We start from the raw sequence: 23,756 nt of genomic DNA, 5'->3' as shown, positions 1-23,756 counted from the left end.
AGCTTATCGACAGCATTGCCCTGTGCCTCCCTGTAAACAAGTAAGGCCAGAAAAATGAATATCCCCGTTAGTTGCTTCATTTCAACGAATAATGGGTGTTCATTCAGGAAAACTTATTTATAAGTTGATTTTAATGTTCGGAATTTACATTTTTGAGATTTGATGTTTGTTCAAGTGTTCAGGAACAAATGTTTTACATCGTACATATGCTGTTTTAACCTTGTGGACGCATTTTCTGACACAGTAACCCAATCGGAGGCGAATGAACACGTGTGCCGTATTAACTATTATAATTCTAATATAAACTTCAAATGTTTCCCATTTTAATGTGTTACATTGAGCATTGTTTAAAATCAATGAAATTTACATCTGTGTAACATATTTTTTAAACCTTGAACTTTGGAAATAAAGAACAAGGTCTTACAAATACAATATTATCAAGAACAAATATTTTGTGATTTATCCAGGGTTTAATTGTTTACTTCCAAGCAAATAAGTCGCTGACACATGAAATGAAAACAATGCTTTAGTTCTTTGCCAATTAACTCGTGCCTAAATTATTTTTAAAAATTTCATCGCTTCTAATAGTGAGTGAAATATTCTTAATTTTCCCATCACTGCGAGGTTCCCTTGAATCATAAATGGAAGATTGACATTGAAAATGAGAAATATTTGTCCAGATTTAGTTATAGGAGGTTTCGGTATCAACTTCCAAAGAAAAGGCTGTAATTCGAAATTTTCTGCCCTAAATTTTGTGTTAGCAAAATGTTTGTATGTGTGAAATTGGATGGTTATTTCGCTTTCTTTGAACGTTTTGTTTTTCAAAATCTATCATCTCTATATCAGATCTTGTGTTGATAAAAATATTGAGATGTACCAAGTCTCAATGGAATCGGATGTTAATTTCGCGTATTATGAGATTCATGGTTATTCAAAATGTTGACCCTTTGTGAGGGTCTTTACAGCAGACCTTGTGTTAGTAGAAGTATTTGGATGTGTAAAACTTGAAGAGAATCAGATGATTTTTTTAGATTTTAGTAATAATTGCGCTTATTCAAAACTTTGACCCTTTGTGGGAGATGTACCAGAACGAATGGTCCGTTCTCTATCCACTTTATAAGAGATCTTATGTTGATAGAAATACTGAGATGTGCCACGTATGAATGGAATCGGATGTTAATTTGACGTTTTATGAGCTTCATGGATATTAAAAATGTTGACCATTTGTGGACTGATCTCTTCCATCTTCACACCAGCCCTTGGGTTAATCAAAATATTGTGATGTATGTAATTTGAAGAAAATCGGAGTCCTATATCACATTTTATAAGAGTTATAATTATTCAAAATGTTGATCTTTTGATAATAATGCAAGTTTCACACAAATCGGATACTTCCTTCGAGAGTTATCGTGCGCACAAGCCAGCCAGACAGACAGACATCGCTAGATCGACTCCAAATGTCCTGAAACGGATTTGGTCCAAAGAGACATAGGGTCTAAAACCGTTATGAGGCACGTATTAGCTGTATCAAATGACATATACCCTCTCTAGCCATATGTCTAGACCTCCATATCTAAACCTTAGATATCAACCGAGATCTCATATCAAATTTCGGGATTCAGTCTACCCTTGCACACAGTACACGATTTTGTACCACATATTACCATTTCATACATATAGTGCACATTTCCAGAACCACCTCCATATATCAATTCCCGATATCACCAGAGAGCTCAATATCAAATTTGAGGATTCCAGCCTTATTCATTCACTCAATATCAAATTTAGTACCATTTAGTACTTTTCGTACAAACATAGAACTCATTTCCAAACCACCGCCAAATCTCAAACACAAATACCACCAGTAATCTAAATATCAAATTTCAGAATTATATCTTTATCCCTTCGCCCAATACTAAATATAGTACAATTCGACAATTTTCGGACAATTGAAGTACATATTGCCGAAACCACCTCCATATGTCCTACACATAAACAGCGAACCCCAATAGACAATTTCATCTGTTCACCCTAAACTAAAATGATCCAAATTTAGTACCATTTAGTACAGTTCGCAAACTTAGTACACATTTCCAACTTCGATTCTCATACCTGTTCACATAATACTAAATGGTACTATATTAGAACTTTTCGTAACGTTAAAGTTGCAGTTTCCAAAAAACCTTTAGTACATTATTTCTGCCCTCCATCAGTGCCTCTCATTCCAAATTTCACAATTCTAGTTCATTTCGTTTGTCCAATACTAAGTATTCCATTTTTAAGTATATTTTAGTACTTTTCGCATCCTTTTAGTACCCAGCCTTATCACACGCTTACACACCAAGACTTACCCTCGTGCAAAATTCTAACTTCAACTGTTTCGTCTGGGCGTTGATTCTCGGTCAGTCAGCACAACGAATATGTTGAGGAGCCTGTTGATGATTTTGAAATTATTTTAAAGGGGTTTCCTCACGAAGTTAATTTACAATGTTAAAATTCCGTTCTGTTCTCTGCTACTAATGTATTTATATCACCCTCATCGACTAGACGACATATGACATATGTGGAAGATTGAACCCCTATCTCGCGGAGCTTGCACGCGAGAAATATGAAAATATCCGCCACGAAATCAACGACCACACTCTTTACCACATAGTCTGCGGAGATGAGAACGCAGCTGAATGTGCAGGTCGAGGGAAATTTAATACCGACCACTCACTACCTCAAGATTCTAGGGGTCATATTCGACAGCATGTGCGACAAGTAGGAACAATGTCCCCAAGGCGCTAGACGCCACCAATTGGTGTTGCGGACAAAGAAACCTTTTTGACCTCTTATAAGGAGATAGGTCGATCTGTGGTCAGCTATGCGGCTCTAGTGTGGCCTGATAATACTAGTTCTACGCAGTGGAAGCACATCCAGTCCTGCTTGAATGCTGCCCTGCGACAGGGTGCCTCCCATGACACCAGTGGACAAGCTACATGAGGAGGCGAAAGTCCTTCCATTACGTCAGCATAATCATTTGCTTTCGTTGCAGTACCTGCTTGGGTGTTACCGTGAGAGTCATCCCAACCATGATATGGAGGATACACCTCCCCCCAGGCGTGTCAGGAAGGACATACATGATCTAGAAATGGATGTCCAGCGCTATAAGAGAGAACGTCTAGATCAAGAAGCCATCAGATTGAATGCAGTCCTCGGTGAATAAGCACCCGCCATTGCAGCTGCAGAACGTCAGCTGCCTAGACAAGCCAGGGTAATATTGGCGCAATTACGTTCAGGGTGGTGCAGCCGTCTCAATTCTCATGAGCGCAAATTGACGAAGAAACAACTGATTCACTGAATGTGGTCTCATGATCTCCATATGCCCCATACTACTGCCAATGCCACTATTGCCGTCAGAATGACAAGCTCATACAAGATATCTATAAGAAACAAGTAAAGAAGCTGTTAGTTCCGCCGGGCCGAACTTTGAATACCCTCCACCATTTGGAAACAACTTGGCAATTTTTAAAATAATAACATCCGTTGAAAATTCTGAAAAATACCGCATGTAGCCGTTATATTAGGGTCTATACGATGACGTGGACCTGCATAGACAACTTTTGTCATAAGCCATTACAATATTCAAATGCGAAACATGAAAATAACAATTCGTTGAATAATGTTGCTAAAATCATCAAAATACCGAATATCGGGAGGTACCGTTGTATGGGGGCTATACGAAGACGTGGACCTGCACAGACAATGTTCTGTCATAGGCTGTAGTTTCCATTACAAACTTCAAATACCAAATTCTAAAAAATTTCGGTAAATAATGTCGCGCTAAAATCGTCAAAATACCGAAAATAGGGAGGTACCATTATGTGGGGGCTATACAAAAACGTGGACCTACATGGCCCATTTTCCGTACCGAAAGTCCTGCAGACATAATATACCTTTGATTAAAGATTTATCAAGCTACTTTATTTCGTTCGAAAGCTAGAGTGATTTCCACAGATGGGTAGACGAACGGACATCGCTAAATCGACATAGAATTTTATGCTGATCAAGGGTATATATACTTTGTGGGGTCTAAAATGTTTATTTCGAGCTGTTGCAACGGAATGAACCCCCATTTTATGGTGGAGTGTATAAAATGCATTGCCTGTCAGTAGTACTGGTAACCATGTCGTTAGTAAGTCAGTATTTTTTCGGGCGATCCCAAACTCGAAATATTGTTGTTATTTTTATTGTATTACGATTTTTATTGTTTGCCATTTCTAAAATATTTATTAAAATTAATTTTTCTTAATTCTAAATTGAGGACACATTTAAAGTTTCATAGCTCTATCGATAAAATTACGCACGGACTTGATGCTCGTGTAGACACCGGGATACTTAGTACTGGCACAACGTAAACCCCACGAAACAATTCCGCACAATTGATTTTGAAATATGGCCGGTCCGCCCGAATCCCCATAGCACGAATCCTTGCCCTTGGCCAAGTCGCCAGCACAAAACATTGAATCCGTTATGGTTTCACGTTGACGATACGCCTCCACGCATTTACTGCGCAACACAAGGGGCACACGAACTTTACGCATTTGTTGAACTTGTGCCTTGTTATTTTCCGCCAACTGACCCCATCCATAGACATCAATATAATCTCCAAACTTCCAGTTTGCTTCACACAATGGTATCGTTTCAATATTGTCACCCTTCATGTCCGATGCCAGTTTCAATACAGCTACATCCATGTGATAGGGTTTGGGTTTGTTATAGTTTTGAGGTTTTATAATTTTGGTAACGCTGCGCCTTACACCCGGTTCGGAGAGGCGGGTAGCTCCACCCACCACCGTGACTTTGGAGGGATTAACACCGTCTATACAATGGGCGGCGGTAATGACAAATTTGGGAGACACCAAACTGCCGCCGCAGATGAACTTGCCATTTATCCGCAAATAAACCAAATATTTTGCCTTATCAATGGTGGTGGCATCACCTCCAACTATGCGAGAATTGATTTCGGCAGCTTGAACACTTGAGTTATTTTCTCGGGCATTTGGTTGTTGTAGTGGCAACAGGAGTACAGATAGAGCTATGATTGTCCATGGCAGGTGTAACTTCTTGGACATTTATAATATTTTCGTTGGAAGATGGAACATTTGATGTAGGCAATAATTTATTTTTTTTTTTTTTAGTTTTTGTAGTTAAATTCCGTGTAGTCCAGATTCCGCTGCAGTATCCGGAACATACTGCAATGTTTCGAACTTAATCAATTAATTTCAAATAAACTTCCATTTCAGAGAATTTCCTAATTTATAGAATTTGTAATGAATGAACCGTTCATTGCATGCATTTTGCTGACAAGATTTCCGATCTTTATCGAAATTTGTTTTTTTTTTATTTTAAAAAACAAAGCCCTATGACGTTGTGGCGTAGATTTTTAATAAAAAAAAAACATTTTGAAATATATGTGGTAAATTAGTATTATTATATGAGTCTCCAATTAAAATGTGGCCAAGAGAAGTTAGAAAGTTTTATTTGGTGTTTTGAAAGACATATATCTTCATTATTCTATACCCTTTTTGGGGACGTTTACTGGACTTTTACAGACACAAAAACTATTTAGTCAAATATAAAAACCTATCCACGCGGAAGTATTTTTCCACTGGAAACATTTATCTTGAGAGATCATAAAAAAGTGGGATTAAATAATTTATAAACTTGGCAACACTAATAGGTCTTTTTCGTGCCTTGAGTACCCTATTTCTTGAGCACATGGGTGCAAACCTAAAGTGCCTTTATTTCTTATAAAAATTAAGTAATTTAAATGAACAAATGTACAATATTAGCATTCGAATATACAGGGTGTGATGAAAAAACTGCAACCAGCTTCAGACTGCTGTCATTTTTATGCCACTCGTCCGACAGCTGTTAAAATTATTCCAGTGACAGTTCATTATATTGTTTACAAGCGTACAAAAGCAATTTGTTGAGAATTTTCCAGTATGATTTCTTTATATTTGGCTGGAAAACCACAAGTGGCTATCCTTAGGGCACTCTAGCGTTTAAATGTGAATAAATCTTTGATGTGTCTCCTACCATCGGCCGCCATAACAGTCGATGGTTGGAAGTGGACAGAAGAAAACAGCAACATAAGCAGAAATGGTTGGAAAAGTAAAGAAGCGACTTGATCGAAACCCGCGTCGCATTGGACGAAAAATGGCTTGTGAGCTGAACATATCGCAATATTCCATTCGGCAAATATTAAAAAATGAGCTCGGGATAAAGCCATTGAAATTCCAAAAAGTGCAAGAACTTACACCGCAACGAAAAGAAGAAAGAGTTGCTTCGCTTGGCCGAAAGTGGTGAACTGTCGAAGTTGGTCGCGTCGCAGTGGCTGAAAAATGGCTCGTGAGCTGAACATATCGCAATACTCCATTCGGCAAATATTGCAAAATGAGCTCGGGATAAAGCCATTGAAATTCCAAAAAGTGCTAGAACTTACACCGCAACAAAAAGAAAAAAGAGTTGCTTAGCTTGGCCGAAAGTGGTGAACTGTCGAAGTTGGTCGCGTCGCAGTGGCTGAAAAATGGCTCGTGAGCTGAATATATCGCAATATTCCATTCGGCAAATATTGAAAAATGAGCTCGGCATAAAGCCATTGAGATTCCAAAAAGTGCAAGAACTTACACCGCAACAAAAAGAAAAAAGAGTTGCTTCGCTTGGCCGAAAGAGATGAACTGCCGAAGTTGGTTTTCTCCAATGAGAAAACATTCGTTTCCAGCAGTTTGTAAACAAACAAAATGATCGTGTTTACTTGTCAAAGAGGTCAACTGAAAATATGCACCTTCGGTTGGCCACCAGAACTCAAGCGCCGGCCGTGGTGATGGTGTAGGCCGCCATAACAGCCGATGGTCGCCCTCCGCTCGAATTAATTGACCCTGGTATCAGAATAAATGCCGTATATTATCACGAAAATATTCTGGATGGTGTATTAAAGCCTTGGGCGTGCAAACATTTTGGACATTCCGCAGACCTTGGACATTCCAAAAGGACTCAGCACGGGCCACCCAAGAATGGTTACAAAATGAGGTTCCTCGCTTCATTTCCAGCACACAATGGCCACCAAAATCTCCCGACACCAATCCGTTGGACTATTGTGTCTAAAGTATTTTGGAAAGCAAGGTTGGCACTAAAAAATACCAAAGTGTCGATCACCTCAAGCAAGCGATTCACCGGGAGTGGTCCAAAATACCGCAGAGCAACATTCGGGCAGCATGTGACGGTTTCATTGGCCGTTTGAAGGCCATAGTTCGTACCAAAGGTGACCAATTCCAACAAATCTAATTTGATGCTATTTCCGACATTTTTCGCTTCTATTCAAAAAAATAAAAAAGTAAAAATTGTGGCGTTTGACTTTGTTGTAGATTTTTGTATCTCACCCCGTATATGAGAGCTATAGCTATGTCTGAACAAATTTGATGTAATTGCCTCTGGATTGTATTCGGTGGGATGTACCAAAATTCAGGTCATTTGGACTTATATTGGCCATTTGGTGAACAATTAACCCGAAATCGGTTGAAGATATATGCTATATCTACATCTGATCCGATTATCACCAATTTCAATAGGGTTCGTTCTTGGGCCAAACAAATATTGTTTGGAAAATTTCATCTCAATCGGATAATAAATGCGACCTGCATTCATTTTTTCATTTTTAGTATATTTTAGTACTTTTCGTGTACTTTTAGTAAAAATTTCCAAAAACTCAGTCCTATCACATGCCTACGCGCCAAGACTGACCATGGTGCAAAATTGTAAAATTGTAGCTTATGCCGTTTCGTCTGGGCGTTGATTCTTAGTCAGTTTTCTACTATATACGAGTATATAGAAGATTAAAAATTTTGTTTAAAATATTGTTTTTTTTTTTAATAATTAATCCTTTTTTGAATTTTCAAAAAGAAAATACAAATTTGAGAGCCTTCATGATACCTACATTTTCTCCCTCGGATCTAATTTCCGAGAGCAACTTCTGAGTAGGATACAAAAAAGAGAAGAAAAAAAAAACATTTCACAAAACAAAACTAAGCTTGACATGTTTTTAATAATTTTCTACAACATTTTCAATGAATCTCTTAACGGCATTGATATTGGTATAAACTCCAGGATAGATGTTACTGGCACATTCTCGACCCCAAGATACCACACCGCATAGTCGATTGTCATAGATTGCTGGTCCGCCAGAATCGCCATAACATGCATCTCTGTACCGCAAATCTCCAGCACAAAACATTGATGGCGTTATTCGCATAAAATATTTAAATGCCTGCCTACACTGCTTCTGTTCTATAAATGGGACCTGGACCATCCGCAAACGATTTGAGGAATCCTTATAACGGGTTCTACCCCAACCATAAACGTTAAGCTGAGGAAAGCTTTTGCTGTTACAAAGTTGAATCGTTGAAATATTTTCACCGCGCATATTAGATGTAAGCACCAGTACTGCCAGATCTTTATTCAATGCGGGCCGGTTGTAATCCTTGGGTATAAATACCTTTCGAACATATCTCTTGATTCTTTGTTCACTCAGCAATGTTGATCCGCCCATAACGGTTAGGGTAATTGGCCAGCGACCAGCAACGCAATGAGCAGCAGTTACCACATGGCGGGGACTCACTAAACTGCCAACACATTTGTAGGTGCCAAACACCCGAATACTCACAACGAAATTAGCTTCCGCAATGGGAATGCCGTTTATTATGCGCGGGAGTGAATTTGAATTCCTCCGATATCCATCCGGGTCATATGATGCAAAAACTATGAGTGCCAAAATGAATAGAATTAATAGTTTAATCATAGCTCGCACCAGGTAAGGTGTAACTCGAAACAGTTTGTAAGATTAGTCAGTTGTTATATATATTCGAAAACCCAAACATTCCAAGCCAATGAAATGTGCCGGCAATAAATCTTTTACAAGGGAAATATTGCAAAAATCTTTAGTAGTTAATATTTTTCTATTAAAATTATAATTGAAAAATTTGTAATAGAAAAAAGTAGTCTTTAGAAAATTTTTCGGATTTTAAATTAAAATAAGTAAAACAAATCTAATGTCGAACGAGATCAACCAAAGTATCCAAAATTATAGACTTTATCCCTTGGCTAAAACCTAGTTTCTTGCAAAAGTCGGTATTTAATGGTCTCTTCCAGAACTTCAAGAATGTAAAAGTTTTTACTACGATAACGATAACAAGTTAAAAAACAGTAAGTTCGGCCGGGCCGAACTTTGAATACCCTCCACCATTTGGAATGAATTTGGAAAATTTTTAAAAAATTAAATTCTTAAAAATTTCTTTTTTAATTTTAAAAATACCGAATATAGCCGTTTTATTGGGATCTATACGACGTGGGCCTACAAAGGCATTGTTTATCATAAGCCATATTCAAATTCAAAAACTTAAAATATACGGTGAATAATGTAGCTAAAATCATCAAAATATCGTATATAGAGAGGTACAGTTATATGGGGGCTATACGAAGACGTGGACCTACACAGACAATTTTCTGTCATAGGCTGTAGTATCCATTACGAACATCAAATACCAAAATTAAAACAATTCCAGTAAATAATGTCGCTAAAATCATCAAAATATCGCATATCGGGAGGTACCGTTATATGGGGGCTATACGAAGACGTGGACCTACATGTCCCATTTTCAATACCAAAAGTCCTGCAGACATAATACACATACTTTATGGGGTCTAAAATGTTACAAACAGAATGACAAACTTGATATACCCTCCATACTATGGTGTAGGGTATAAAAAAGAACAAGTTAAATATAATCAGTCCGTATTGCATTACGAAATTATTGACCCTTCATAGGAGGTGTTCCGAATAAATGGGCCAATATTATAATTATTGAAAATTGTTATCCTTTGTAGGAGATATACCAGAAGGGGTGGACAGATATCTATAACATTTATAAAATATCTTGTATGGCACGAGATATTTAAATGTGCGAAATTTGAAGAGAATCTGATGCTTAATTCGAGTTTTGTAAAATTTATAATTATTCAAAATTTTGACCTATTTTGGAGTATAAAGGAGTGGTCCGATTTTGTTCATTTTCATAACAACTCTTTTGTTGATAGAAGTATTGGGATATACCGATGCTGATTTCGCGTTTTATGAGCTTAATTGATATTCCAAATTTTGACCCGTTGTGGGGGAGGTACTAGAAGCAGAGGTCCTTTCAATCTGTTCTTCATACCAGTTTTCGGTTAGTGGAAATATTGAAATGTGCAAAATGTGAAGATAATCGGACTCTTAGTTCACATTTAATAAGAGTCAAAATTATTCTAAATATTAGCCCTTTGTGGGGGGAGGTACCAGAAGGAAACGACCAACATCTATCATCTTCACACAAGATCTTGCTTAAGTAGAAATAATGGGGTGTGTAAAATTTTAAAAGAATCGGATGTTAATTTCGAGTTTTAATCCTCAAAATTTTGACCCGCTGTGGGGGAGGTACCAGAAGGTGTGGATCGATATAGCCCATCTTTACACAAGATCTTATGCTGGAAAAAGTATTAGAGTGTGTGTAATTTGAAGACAATCGGGTTCATATTATACATTTTATAAAAGTTATAATTATTAAAAATTTTGACCCGTTGTGGGGGAGGTACTTGATGGAGTGGACCGATATTATACATTTTCGTGCCGAACCTAGAACTGATGCAAATATTTCGATTTACAAGGTTGGGGCAAAATCGGATAGTCCTTTCTCTTTCTATGTAGAAAAACATTTTCTTTTAAAAATCCGACATTTTCTGGGGGAGGTACCAGAAGGACAATTATCCAGTAACATCAGCTGATTATGAATGGACTGTTGTTGACCGCTCTGAAAATTCAATCAATAATTTTTATTGTTCAGAAAAACCGCATTCATATTTTTATACCCTTCACCATAATATGAAGGGTATATTAAGTTTGTCATTCCGTTTGTAACATCTCGAAATATACATTTTAGAACCCACAAAGTAGATATATTTTTGATCAGCATAAAATATGTATTATGTCTGCAGGACATACCGATATTCGGTATTTTGATGATTTTAGCGACATTATGTACCGGAACTATTTCAAATTTAGTATTTGAAGTTCGTAATGGATACTACAGCCTATGCCAGAAAATTGTCTGTGCAGGCTTCTGACAAAAGTTACGTATGCAGGTCCACGTCGTCGTATAGACCCTAATATACGACTACTTTCGGTATTTTTAAGATTTTAACAGAATTTTTAATGGATTTTAATTTTTTGAAAATTAAAAAGCCCGAACGAACATACCGCTTTTTTACTTGTTTTAAATAAATTTTTCTAAATACAATTTTAAGTTTTATTTGATTTTCTTAAGCTTTGAAAATGTAACGAATACATGTTGCGCCACAGTTTCTGTCTTTGATAGATTTTACAGATTGTTGTTCGAAAAGTTTTTGCAATATTTGTACTGAATTTTCCCCAATATATGTTACTGAGCAATTTTTTGGATAAAATTTATCATACGTATTTAATATTGATAAAAAAAACTCTTGTATCAAACTCACAATTGTTTTTGGGTCGCTATGCACTTAAAAGAGATTACATTATTACTCATCGTAATTGGAGTCGACTCCTTTGTGAAAAAAACTCTGAAATTCGTATTTGTGACGTAGGCCTGTGATATCTAAAGTCACATGAACTATTACATATATTTCTGTATGAATGGTAGACTGGCGGCCAATTATCCATATTATTTTTATTATAATCGACGTTCCATGTAAATAATTTCATCGAATTTGAGGTGAAATCTAAACTCCACATCAATACTTAGTTTTAGTATTATTCGATGGCTTCCATCAATAGAATGTTCACATTACTGTACGGAATATCAATCTACATAATTTGCTGCAATGCTGCCAAGCACAGGAAATCGCCGAGTGTGCCCAGCAGTGATCCTCGTATTGTTGGAGGTGAAGAGATCACCATTGACCGAGTACCGTATTTAGTAAATTTACGTCAAAATGGACAATTTCGGTGTGGTGGCTCACTGATAACGCCCAATTGTGTTCTAACAGCTGCCCATTGTGTTTATCGCATAACTGCCAATAGTTTAACTGTAGCAGCTGGTGCTTCAAAACTTTCCGGCAACGCGCAAATACGACAAGTTCAACAAACATTTGTATCGGCATTTTATAAACCCAACACCTTGGATATGGATGTGGCCATTATGAAGTTGAGTCAACCTCTAATGGGGGCAAATATTGCAACGATACCTTTGTGTTCCCAAAAGCCCGATGATGGTGCATTTGTTCAGATATCGGGTTGGGGTTATACAAGTGAAACCAACCGCCAGCCATCGGATCAAGTTCGCTCGGCTACGGTACGTGTGGTCCCACGCGCCGAATGCTCCCAAGCCTATGAAGGACAGGCAACGCTAACAAGCAGCATGTTTTGTGCCACAATACCGGGTCAAAGGGATTCATGTTCCGGTGATTCTGGCGGTCCGGTTGTTTACAACGGCCAGGTGTGCGGCATTGTTTCATGGGGATTTGGTTGTGCACGTCCTGAATTTCCAGGTGTCTACACAAATGTGGCCAGCCTGAGAGTTAATACCTACATTCGTAGTATTGCAATGGCGAATTGTCTATAGAGTGAATAAAATGAATAAACAAGTTTACCTCAAAAATATTTGTTAAATTTATTTCGCTAAGAGTTTTCATATGATATCTTAACGAAAATGTTAACAACTGAAACTTACTCGTATAATCCATGATTTAGACTGACCTACCCTACCATATACCCCACCTTCGAGAATTTTCACCGCAAAAGTTGAGCACATTCAATTTTTACAGAATTTATTTTTATACCCTTCACCCCATGGTGGTAAGGTTATTATGGATTTGTACATTTGTTTGTAACATGGAGAAGGAAGCAAGATACACCCATAGGTTCTTTTAGGGATCTTCATAGAATCACTTTCTGAGTCGATTTATGCATGTCAGTCCGTCTCTCCGTGTATTCTTGTGAATAAACGAAGGTCGCTTTTATTATCCGATTGAGATGAAACTTTCCAAACAATATTTATTTGGCCCAAGGACGAATCCTATTAAAATTGGTGAGAATCGGTTCAAATTTAGATGTAGCTCCCTGTATATATGGGAGCTGAAAAGAGATGAAAAAACTGCAACTTTATTCAGACAGCTGCAATTTCTAAGCCACTCGTCCGACAGCTGTTAAAATTATTCCAGTGACAGCTCATTATATTGTTTACAAGCGTACAAAAACATTTTGGTGAGAATTTTCCAGAAAAAAATTATTCGCGATGGAATCCAAGCGTGATAGTGTGATTTCTTTATATTTTGCTGGAAAACCACAAGTGGCTATATAAATATTATCGCGAAAATATTCTGGAGGGTGTATTAAAGTCTTGGACACGCAAACATTTTGGCCGCAGACCTTGGACATTCCAACAGGTCTCAGCGCCATCGCACTCAGCACGCGCCATCCAAGAATGGTCACAAAATGAGGTTCCTCGCTTCATTTCCAGAATTTTATCAAGATCGACTAAGACTTGGATATAGCTCCCTTATAATATCCTTAATCCGATTTTAGGTTTACTGTGCAAATAATGGCTAATATCAGCCCAAATGGAGTGAATTTCAGGACGTACGTTTCCATTTGGCGGAACTCGGCTGAGACACATATTTTTTTAATATAATCCTTCTCGAAGTTATATCATGCACTCTATACCAATGTTATTTTGTATAAAAGATAAAAATGTCTCCGTTTAGTGAAAATCATTTTAGAATTGGATATGCCTCCCGTATATTAGTTTCCTCTGAAACCAAATTATAACTGCTCTAAAGCCAAATGTTGAGAGGTGTATTATCTACTTCAAATAATTTTTTTTGCTACAGGAGCTTTACTTAATATGCATAGCGGTGTGGGTATCATATAGTCGGCCCCGCCCAACTTTTGACTTTGCCTTACTGGTCTTTTATATTACTCTCTCTGTGAGAAATTTGAAATGTTACTAATAACAAATTTTTTCTCTGAATTATATTTTATTGTTTATTAATTTTCTTAATATAACATTTAATTAGTGTTCAAATTAGAACTCAATGATAAGAGGAATTAAAAGGAATGAAGATATAAAACAGTACTTTCTTAGTAGAAAGCAAATGTTCCTTTTTAATGCAAATGTAGTGGTGTATAACATCACTAGGTCGCCCTCGGCCCGGCCCTTTCTTGTTATCTTCCAATTCAATTCCTTTAAATGATTTGCCAATTGAAACGGTGTATTTATAGCTTTTTTTAAATTAATCCCTAAAAGTATGCTCTAATTTATTGTCATTATATTTTAAGCTCTCAGCTATGATTTCATTATCACACCGTTGTTTACAATTACGTTTGTTGAACTGTAAATAAACCTTTGTAGTAACACATGATCTCAACGGAGGTCAAACATACATAAATAAGTTTAGTAGTTTAATGCCAAATTGTAACTTTTCTCAAAACATGATCTATAAAAGAACTCTCAAATCGATTTCCGAACAGTTCATTTGATCTCTTTGCAATATGATCATCATCAGATATTTATTAGTTGTCAGTTTATCTTTAAGTTATGTACACAGTAGTCGTCGTTCGACGTCACGTACACCACGTATTATCGGCGGTCGAAGGGTCCTTGTTGAGGAAATACCCTATATGGTTAATATACGTAGTAATGGAAGTTTCCATTGTGGCGGATCTCTGATCACATCGAAATGTGTTGTTACAGCTGCTCATTGTGTGAAATATAGTAAACCCAAAGAATTGGCTGTTAGAGCCGGTGTTACGTATCTAAGGGAGCGGCGTAATCTACGAATGGTTTCGAGAATCATAAAACATCCGAAATATAATATCAAAACCATAAACTTTGATGTTGCCATATTGGTATTGAAATCACCGCTGCGTGGTAGGAACATTCGAACAATACCTTTGGCATTTAGACCACCACCAAATGGCTCCATTGTCAGGGTGTCTGGTTGGGGTTTGGAACGAGAAAATGGTTATATTTCCGAGCAACTAAAATCGGCACAACTGGGAGTTATATCACGAAGGCGATGTGCGAATTTCTACAAAGGTCTTCGCAATATTACCGATGCAATGTTTTGCGCTTTTGTACCGGGCCAGAGGGATGCTTGCCAGGGTGATTCTGGTGGTCCTGCCGTGCTCGATAACCGTTTGGTGGGCATTGTGTCATGGGGTCGTCGCTCACAATGTGCTCGACGAAAATCACCAGGAGTTTATGTTAATATAGCCCACGTTAAGCATTGGTTTGATGCTGTAATACCAAAACATTGTTATTGACAAAATAAATCGATGATAAAAAATATATATATTTTTATAAAAAAGTTTTTCATTTTTGTTATTTTATAGCAATTTATTCAAAATTGTACTGATTTTGTAATTTTAAAAATTTAATGAATGAGTGAATTTTTCTCGAGAAATCATTCTTGCAATCTTGAATAATTGAGTATAAATAATTTACAAATATGGCAACGCTAATGGGTCTTTTTCGTACCTTGTGCATCCTATTTATTGTGCAAAATGGTGCAAATTTGAAGGACTTCTTTTGAAAACTATTTAAAATGTATCTATATATAAATTAGTAGTGAAATAACTAACTGGCCGAAAGTCAACCCCCAGACGAAACGGCTGAAGCTAGAATCTTGAAATTTTGCACGAGGATTTATGTGCGTAGGCTTGTGATAAGGCTATTTGGATAAGGAAATTCGTACTAAAGGTATACAAAAATGTACTAATAATCAAAAGCATCGTATTGATTTAAAATTCTGAAATTTGGAATGAGAGTCAACGAAGGAGTGCAAGATAGATATTCCAAAGGGTTTTTGGAAATTCGAGCTTTAAGGTTACGTAAAGTTCTAAAATGGTACTAAACTTCTAAATGTACCAAAATGTACACTTGGCATTATGTAAGGTTCTAGGTTAAAAAGTATGTTTGATATATGAAGGTGGTAATGGAAATGCGTAATAGGTGTGTAAACTGTACTAAATTTAGAACAGTTTTGTTTCGGGGGAACAGATAAATATGGAATTTTGAAATTTTTAATTGGGGTCTCAGTTGCTGGTAGATTTGTGAAAAAGGGGTGGTTTTGGAAATCTGAACTACAAGTGCACGAAAAGTACTAAATAGTACTACATTTGGTAAAATTTGGTATCGGCTTGAAATCGGAAATTTGGAGGTGATTTGGGAAATGTGTACTATAATTGTACGAAAAGTACTAAATGGTACTAAATTGCGTATTGGGTGGAGGGATATAACTGGAATACTCAAATTCGATATAGAGGTCTCTGCTGTTATCTGAAATATTGTACGAAAAATACTAAACAGTACTAAGTTTGGTATTGGGTGAAGGGATAGAGATAAAATTATGAAATTTCATATTTAGATAACTGTTAGTATCCGAAGTCGAGATTAGGAGTTGGGGTTTGAAATAAGTACTATCGTTGTACAAAAAGTACTAAATGGAACTAAAGGGCTAGTTCTGGTCAAATTTGTCAAATTTAATATTAGGTTCTCTGTTAGTATCTACAATTGAGATATAAAGGTCTCTTGGAAATAGTACACATTTCCATTTTCAATTTACGAAAAGTATTAAATAGTACAAAATTTGATATTTAGTGAAATACTAGAGCTGAAATCCTAAAGTTTGATGCTGATTTTATTGTTAGTGTCCGTGGTAAAAATATGGAGATGGTTTTGTAAATGTGCCTTATTTTTGTACGAAAACCGTGAAATGTTATATTGGGATAACTTGTGGTACCTAGGATTGATGGTTTTGGATGGTTTTGCAAATAAGTACTAAAATTATACGAAAAGTACTAAATGTTACTTAATTTGGTATTGAGTACATGTATAGAGCTCGAATCGCAAAATTTAATATTAAAGTCTCTTTTGGTATCTGGTGCTGAGATTTGATGATGGTTTTGCAAATGCGTGCTATAATTGTTTGAAAAGTACTAAATTTGATATTGGGCGAAGGTATAGCGCTGAAAACCTTCAATTTGATATGGATGTTACTGTTTGTGACTGTGGTTAAGAGAAGCAGCTGGTTTTGGATTTGCGCACAATAATTGCACTAAATGGTACTACATTTGGGTAATGGGAGAATTTAAAGATGCTACTAACTTTGGATAACTTTGGTGTCTAGGTTGAAGAGATGTAGATTATTTTGGATATGCGTACTAATTGCTACTAAATTTGGTATTGGGTGGAGAAATTGAACTGAAATCCTGAAATTTGATATTGAGGTCTGATTTTGCTTCATGTATCGTAGGTTTTGCATACATACAAATTTTCACTAACACCACTAAATTGCATGTCATGCATTTTGACCGTGAACGGGGCACTTAAGAATTTGCAAACTGTCAGTGGCTAAAGTGTCAAAATTGCTCTCTCTCTCTTTTCTCGCTCTCTCTTACTCGAATTTTGGGTTAACGAGCAACGTTTTGTAATAATTTGAACAAATTATACAAATTGCACATCTATTATTGGTCTCTCTCAGAATCTGCAAGAATGTACAAATGTTACTAAGGTTTTTTAACCAAACATATAGTTAATTGGGAATTCTTTTTCCAGCTTTTACTAAAACATTTTTTATTGATTTTTTTTCAGTATTCCTTGCAACGGATGTCTCCAACAATAAACAAAAAGTCCACTCCGTAATACACATGGATATTGGAGACTTGGCTATGCAAAGTTCCAACACTGTAACATTTTATATACTAAGTCTCGTGGAGACAACTGTTACGCTACAACAAAAAATCTTCTACACCACAGATGTACTCAAGCCCAAGGTGACAACGGCCATAATTGTCAATGATATCACAACGCCGAGCAGTAGTGATGTTTCGCCAGAAAATACACCGGCTGCTGGCAACAAAACACTACCAACGGTCGCTCCAACATTACCAATGCCCCTGCTAACGCCAGTCCAGCTGGAATTCATCGATGAGAATAGTGTGCGTAAAACGCAAGATTCCGTGCTGAGTATAAAATGTGAGTCAGAATTCAAATTCCAGGGACGTTTCTATACCCTAAATCGAATGCCTTTGACAAAAATCTATCGCGGTGAAAATTTTCTCTTTCGTGCCGGACTTGAAGTTCAAAGTGATGTCGATTTGGATATTTTGGAAACCTATTTCATATGTGTAAGTGCCCAAGCCCTACATTTTGTATAGGCCATAAATAATCCGAGTTTATCTCTACCCCCCATTAAGGATCATAACCTAGTGCAATCAACGTATAGTTTTAAAAGGAAAAAGTTCACCAATACCTATCGGCGCGGTGAGAAACTAGAAGATGTTATAGTCTTACGTACCAATGACAACACCGACGAATGGTTATCTATTAGGGATTATGAACGCAGCAAAACGAATGAGCTGCATAAGTCTAACATATTTCATCGTCTAAGAAGTTCCCGGAAACACGCGAATCTGACGGATGCAACAGCAATTCCAAACGCTGCTGCCAATGCAGCATTGACCAAAAGCTTAATGGGTAAATTGGCAAACAATATGACAATAATCAATAACACTGCCTCGGCCAATGCTGCCCTCATGATGACTAGCCAAAATTCAAATATGAGCTCCTCAACCATATCGGACGATGGCAAAATGATAGCAACAACGACGACAATTGCTGGAAATGTAAATGCTACCAACAACGTGGATGAGGTGAATCAGGCGGCGCAGGCGCCCAACAAACAATCCCAAAATTCACGTTTAATTTACAACAAAACCCTTGATGCCATCCATGCGACTGGGCATCTGAGGGGATTCCTGAAGGGATCAGTATTAACAAGTACACCGCAGCAGGCACAGCAGCAACAAATACTTTTTGGTTTCTATTGTGTCAAGTGGCGACGCAGCAGTAGTAAAGAGGAAAACGAGTCGAAATTTGTTATTATGGGTTTACCGATTGTGGAACCTCCACTCAATGTCTACTGTTCCATGGAAGAGAAGATGTTCGTAAAAATGCCCATAACCTTTAAAGTGGTATTGAAAAATCCAACATCGAAAGTTATTCATCTGATAGCGTCATTAAGCATAAGTCTGTCGGATAATTTCATATGCTCCGGCCATAAACAGGTATGTAAATTTCGATCAAATTGAAAATTCTCTCGAGTCTGTCTAAAATCGTATTCACTCGGTCGACGTTTTTCACCACGAATTTAAAAAAAAACTTTAATATGAATATTAGTTCTAATGGACACGTTTAAAAATTGGTGGAAGGGAAAGTGAGTTTTTAGGAGAGAGAGAGAGAGAGAGAGAGAGGATGAGCTCATCTCAATTAATTCACTTCTTTTGGGTAAAAGTCAAATTTCTTTTCCATAAACTTTCCCCTCTATTGGCAGACCTTGTCTGTCCATTTCAAAACAAACTCGATATCTCAACCTAAGATACCAACAGTGACCTGAATACCAAATTTCAGCAATGTAGTTTCCCCCATTACAAAATTTAGTACAATTATAGAATGCATTTCCAAAACCATATCCATATCTTAACCGCATTTTTAAAACAAACTCCATATCTTAACCTCAGATACCAACAGTGACCTTAATATCAAATTTCAGAATTTGAGATCTGTGATTTCCTCCATTAGAAAATTTAGTACAATTATAGCACGCATTCCCAAAACCACCGCCATATCTTAACCTCAGGCTCCAACAGTGACATCTATATCAAATTTTAGGGTTTCAGTTATATTCCGTCACACAACATCAAATTTAGTACTCCTTAGTACTTTTCGTACAATTGTAGTACACATTTCCAAAACTACCTTCATATACCAATTCCAGATACCAACAGAGACCTCAATATCAAATTTGAGCACTATCCTCCACCCAATACCAAATTTAGTACCATTTAGTATTTTTTGTATTAATGTAGTGCACATTCTAAAACTTCCTTCATATCTTAACCATACACACCAACAGTGATATATATATATATATATATATATATATATATATATATATAAAATTTTAGAATTTGTATCACCTACTACCAAATATAGTATCATTTAGAACTTTATGTACAATTATAGTAAGTCACTTTCATAAACAGCGAGCTCAATACCACATTTCAGATTTCAAACACTATACAGGGTGGGATGAAAAAACTGCAACCAACTTCAGACTGCAGACATTTCTAACCACTCGTCGGACAGCTATTAAATTATACCTGTGACAGCTCATATTGTTTACAAGCGTACAAAAGCATTTTGGTGAGAATTTTCCAGAAAAAAGGTTTTATCATTATGGTATGCAAGCGTGATAGTGTGATTTCTTTATATTTGACTGGAAAATCACAAGTGTCTATCGCTAGAGCACTCCGGCATTTCAATGTGAATAAATCTTTTGTGTCTCGTACCATCGCTCGTTACCGTGATACTGGTAGCGTAGCTCGACGTTAAGGAAGTACACGGAACCATCAGCAGAAATAGTTCGATAAGTAAAGAAGCGACTTGACCGGGTAAAGCCATTGAAATTCCAAAAAGTGCAAGAACTTACACCGCAAGGGAAAGAAAATAGACTCAAAAAAACTAAAGAGTTGCTTCGCTTGGCCGAAAGTGGTGAACTGCCGAATTTGGTTTTCTCTGATTAGAAAACATTCGTTGTCCAGCAGTTTGTAAACAAACAAAATGATCGTGTTTACTTGCCAAAGAGGTCAGCTGAAAATGTGCACCTTCGGTTGGCCACCAGAACTCAAGCGCCGGCCATGGTGATGGTGTGGGCCGCCATAACAGCCGATGGTCGCTCTCCGCTCGTATTAATCGACAGTGGCGTCAGAATTAATGCCGAATATTATCGCGAAAATAGTCTGGAGGGTGTTTTAAAACTTTGGACATTCCAACAGGACTCAGCACCATCGCACTCAGCACGCGCCATGGATGGTTACAAAATGAGGTTTCTCGCTTCATTTTCAGCGCACATTGGCCACCAAAATCTCCGGATACCAATCCGTTGGACTATTGTGTCTTGAGTATTTTGGAAAGCAAGGTTTGCACTAAAAAATGCCAAAGTGTCGATCACCTCAAGCAAGCGCTTCGACGGAAATGGGCCAAAATACATACATACAACATTCGGGCAGCGCGTGAAGGTTTCATTGGCCGTTTGAAGGCCATAATTCGTGCCAAAGGTGACCAATTCGAACAAATCTAAACTTATTCTAAAATTTGATGCTTTTTCCGAAATTTTTGTTTTCATTCAATAAAATTAAAAAATTATGGCGTTTGAGTTTGTTGCAGTTTTTTTTTTATCTCACCCTGTATATGTATTGTGGGGTCTAAAATGTATATTTCGAGGTGTTACAAACTTAATATACCCTCCATACTATGGTGGAGGGTATAAAAATAGAAAAATAAACAAAAAAAATTGTGACGAACGATAGGTTTGTCTGGTAACTTTTCCTACGGGAATTGTATAGCAAGTTCTTTCTGAGAGAGATAAATAGTTCTCGGGTCATGAGTTTTATTCTCTTACTGAAAAAACAAACAGACACAACCCTGTAAAATATCTGCAGGCAATCAATTTATCAAAACGAAACCATTTGCCAGCCATAAAAAGAAACAAAACTTACAAAACTTTGTGTATTAATAGAGAATAAAAATGAGCCAAAAAGTGGGAAAGGTTCTTATATACTCGACCCTGTTCGATTATTGTCATTTTTATTTATTTTCCGAACTATTTGTGCTATTTTCAAAATCATCCACTTCTTCTCAATGAAAGAGACATGGAACACTTAAAAATGGTAGCCTTCCTCATCAGATTGTTCATTATATATTAATAAATATTAATATTGTTATTATTATATTTATAATTACTATTATTATTATTATTTTTTCGCAGCTGGATATTTCAATTTTTGCCTTCGGTGAAAAAGAACTTGTCTACAATCTGTATCCTTTGCAAGTTGGCTGGCAAAATTTACCTGAACTTACTTTAGTCTATAATACGCAGGCTGATCCAACAAAGGATGAGGCGCAAAATAATTTACTCAGTGAACTGGTACAACGATCTATACTGAAGAAAGTATTCGTTTTGGTAAGTCCTTAATACCACCCCTTAAAGCCATGCCCTTTTATTTACAATAGCCAATTTTCATTCTTTCACCTTAGCCACCACTTAAGCAGCAAATAAGCAAATGAGATGTTTTCCATCAAAGGAAAAGACGAGAATTCCTGAAAGTTGTATACTAAGCTAAAAAAACACACACACACACCCATTCTTCGTGCAGAAGAATTATTTTGTAGAAACTACAGATTGTGTAATCTTTATTTATTATTATTATTTTTTTTAATATTTTAACCTAATTTAAAGTTGAACTTACTTTCTTAACTCACAAACTTTAAATTTAGCATAGGTATTTTGTGTTTTTTAATTAGAAAATCTAAATAATATAAAAATTAATAAATATAATATTGTTTGTTTAATGAGTAGAAAGTTATGAAAAAAGAAAATATTAGTCATTAAAGGTCAACAAAATATATACATATATTAATAATGAGTGTTTTGTTGCGTTCCATGGGGGGTTAAAAGCTGTTGTTTGACAGTGTTGGGTATAAAAAAAATATAAAAAATTGTTCAATTTTACCAGGTTGGAAATAGTTCGCTGACATTGCTTGGGCCGGCTAGGGAAAGAGAGCGACGAAACGATTTCTATATTTACACTATGTGACACGAATATTAATAACTAAATTCTGACACAACAACATGACAGAAGATCAAAAAATGGAAGGTGCGTTTCTCACCATTTTTACTAACTCACCAACTTTTACTGCTTTGACAAAGTCATAGCTTCAAGAACCCTTCTTAAAAAGTTGTGTATTAAGATCCTAGGTATATTTTCGTCGTTAGTAATTTGTGAAACATGTTGACGGTTTCGTATCTATAGATTAAAACCCGATCAAAATGTGGGTAACCTTCTATTGCGATCATGGTTAACCATGCCATGATTATAGTTAATAGAAATTATGGACATTTAGTCTTTGTTGTTGTGGCAGTGGTACTTGTATGTGTGTTGCTTCTGCTAATCTGGTTCAAGCTCCGTGATCTTCTGGAGTGAGTTGGGTAGGTTTGTGTCTAGGCAGCTGGCGTTCTTCAGCTGCAATATATCGAGGGTGGACTCTGACGACGGCATTCATTATATAACTGCTAATATCATCCGCGACTCAGACCTGCCTGATATGCATCTTGGTCTAGAGGTTCTTGTTTATATTGTTGGACCTCCCTCTCTAGATCGTGTATGTCCTTCCTGACACGTCTGGGTGGGGGAATAGTATCCACAATATGATGGTTGGGATGACTCTCGCGGTAACACCCAAGCAGGTACTGCAACGAAAGCGTATGATTATGCTGACGTAAAGGAAGGACTTTCGCCTCCTCGTGTAGATGGATGGACATTTAGTTGGAGGGATCTGAAGGGGGTATAATTCTTAAGAAACTCCAGCACGTTATCCACATGTTGTAATGTAGAAGCCATCAACCACTTTCGGGAGAACAAAACTCAGTTCCAAAAGAAATGAAACTTGTTCTTTCACACAGCAAAATGCGGCAATATAGAGGCATCTCTTTGCTCCGCTTGAAAAGGACACGTTTCACTGACACGTTATATCATAATCGATAAGTAGTCCCTTAGCCATTTGTGACTGGGTTTCATA

General features: G+C 36.8%; 4 protein-coding genes across 4 annotated transcripts in view; 3 read left to right on the top strand and 1 right to left on the bottom strand.

The window, feature by feature from the left end:
- The window catches only part of LOC101888317 (trafficking protein particle complex subunit 11), a 31,688-nt gene extending 9,173 nt beyond the window's left edge, over nucleotides 1-22,515 (top strand). Inside the window, exons 13-16 of the mRNA XM_059125931.1 lie at nucleotides 17,709-18,244; nucleotides 18,314-19,183; nucleotides 21,946-22,140; nucleotides 22,215-22,515. Of these exons, the coding sequence (XP_058981914.1) occupies nucleotides 17,709-18,244; nucleotides 18,314-19,183; nucleotides 21,946-22,140; nucleotides 22,215-22,244 (1,631 nt within the window). The 3' untranslated portion in view covers nucleotides 22,245-22,515. The remainder of the gene's footprint in view (nucleotides 1-17,708; nucleotides 18,245-18,313; nucleotides 19,184-21,945; nucleotides 22,141-22,214) is intronic.
- Nucleotides 4,182-5,282, bottom strand: LOC101888838 (seminase). Its single transcript, XM_005186969.4, has one exon. The coding sequence runs from the start codon at nucleotides 5,115-5,117 to the stop codon at nucleotides 4,314-4,316; it is 804 nt and encodes a 267-aa protein (XP_005187026.2). The 5' UTR covers nucleotides 5,118-5,282; the 3' UTR covers nucleotides 4,182-4,313.
- Nucleotides 11,860-12,710, top strand: LOC109613330 (trypsin beta-like). The gene has a single exon (XM_020038025.2). It carries the CDS (start codon nucleotides 11,874-11,876, stop codon nucleotides 12,675-12,677), a length of 804 nt encoding a protein of 267 aa, XP_019893584.2. The 5' UTR covers nucleotides 11,860-11,873; the 3' UTR covers nucleotides 12,678-12,710.
- LOC131803949 (trypsin alpha-3-like) lies at nucleotides 14,274-15,387 on the top strand. Its single transcript, XM_059125932.1, has one exon. It carries the CDS (start codon nucleotides 14,606-14,608, stop codon nucleotides 15,377-15,379), a length of 774 nt encoding a protein of 257 aa, XP_058981915.1. The 5' UTR covers nucleotides 14,274-14,605; the 3' UTR covers nucleotides 15,380-15,387.
- Nucleotides 22,516-23,756: the final 1,241 nt, after the last annotated feature.

Source organism: Musca domestica, unplaced genomic scaffold, assembly GCF_030504385.1.
Source record: "Musca domestica strain aabys unplaced genomic scaffold, Musca_domestica.polishedcontigs.V.1.1 36, whole genome shotgun sequence".
Classification (NCBI taxonomy): Eukaryota; Metazoa; Arthropoda; class Insecta; order Diptera; family Muscidae; genus Musca; species Musca domestica.
The sequence above is the reverse complement of the archived record's forward strand: the minus strand, read 5'-3'. Positions and strand labels throughout refer to the sequence as shown.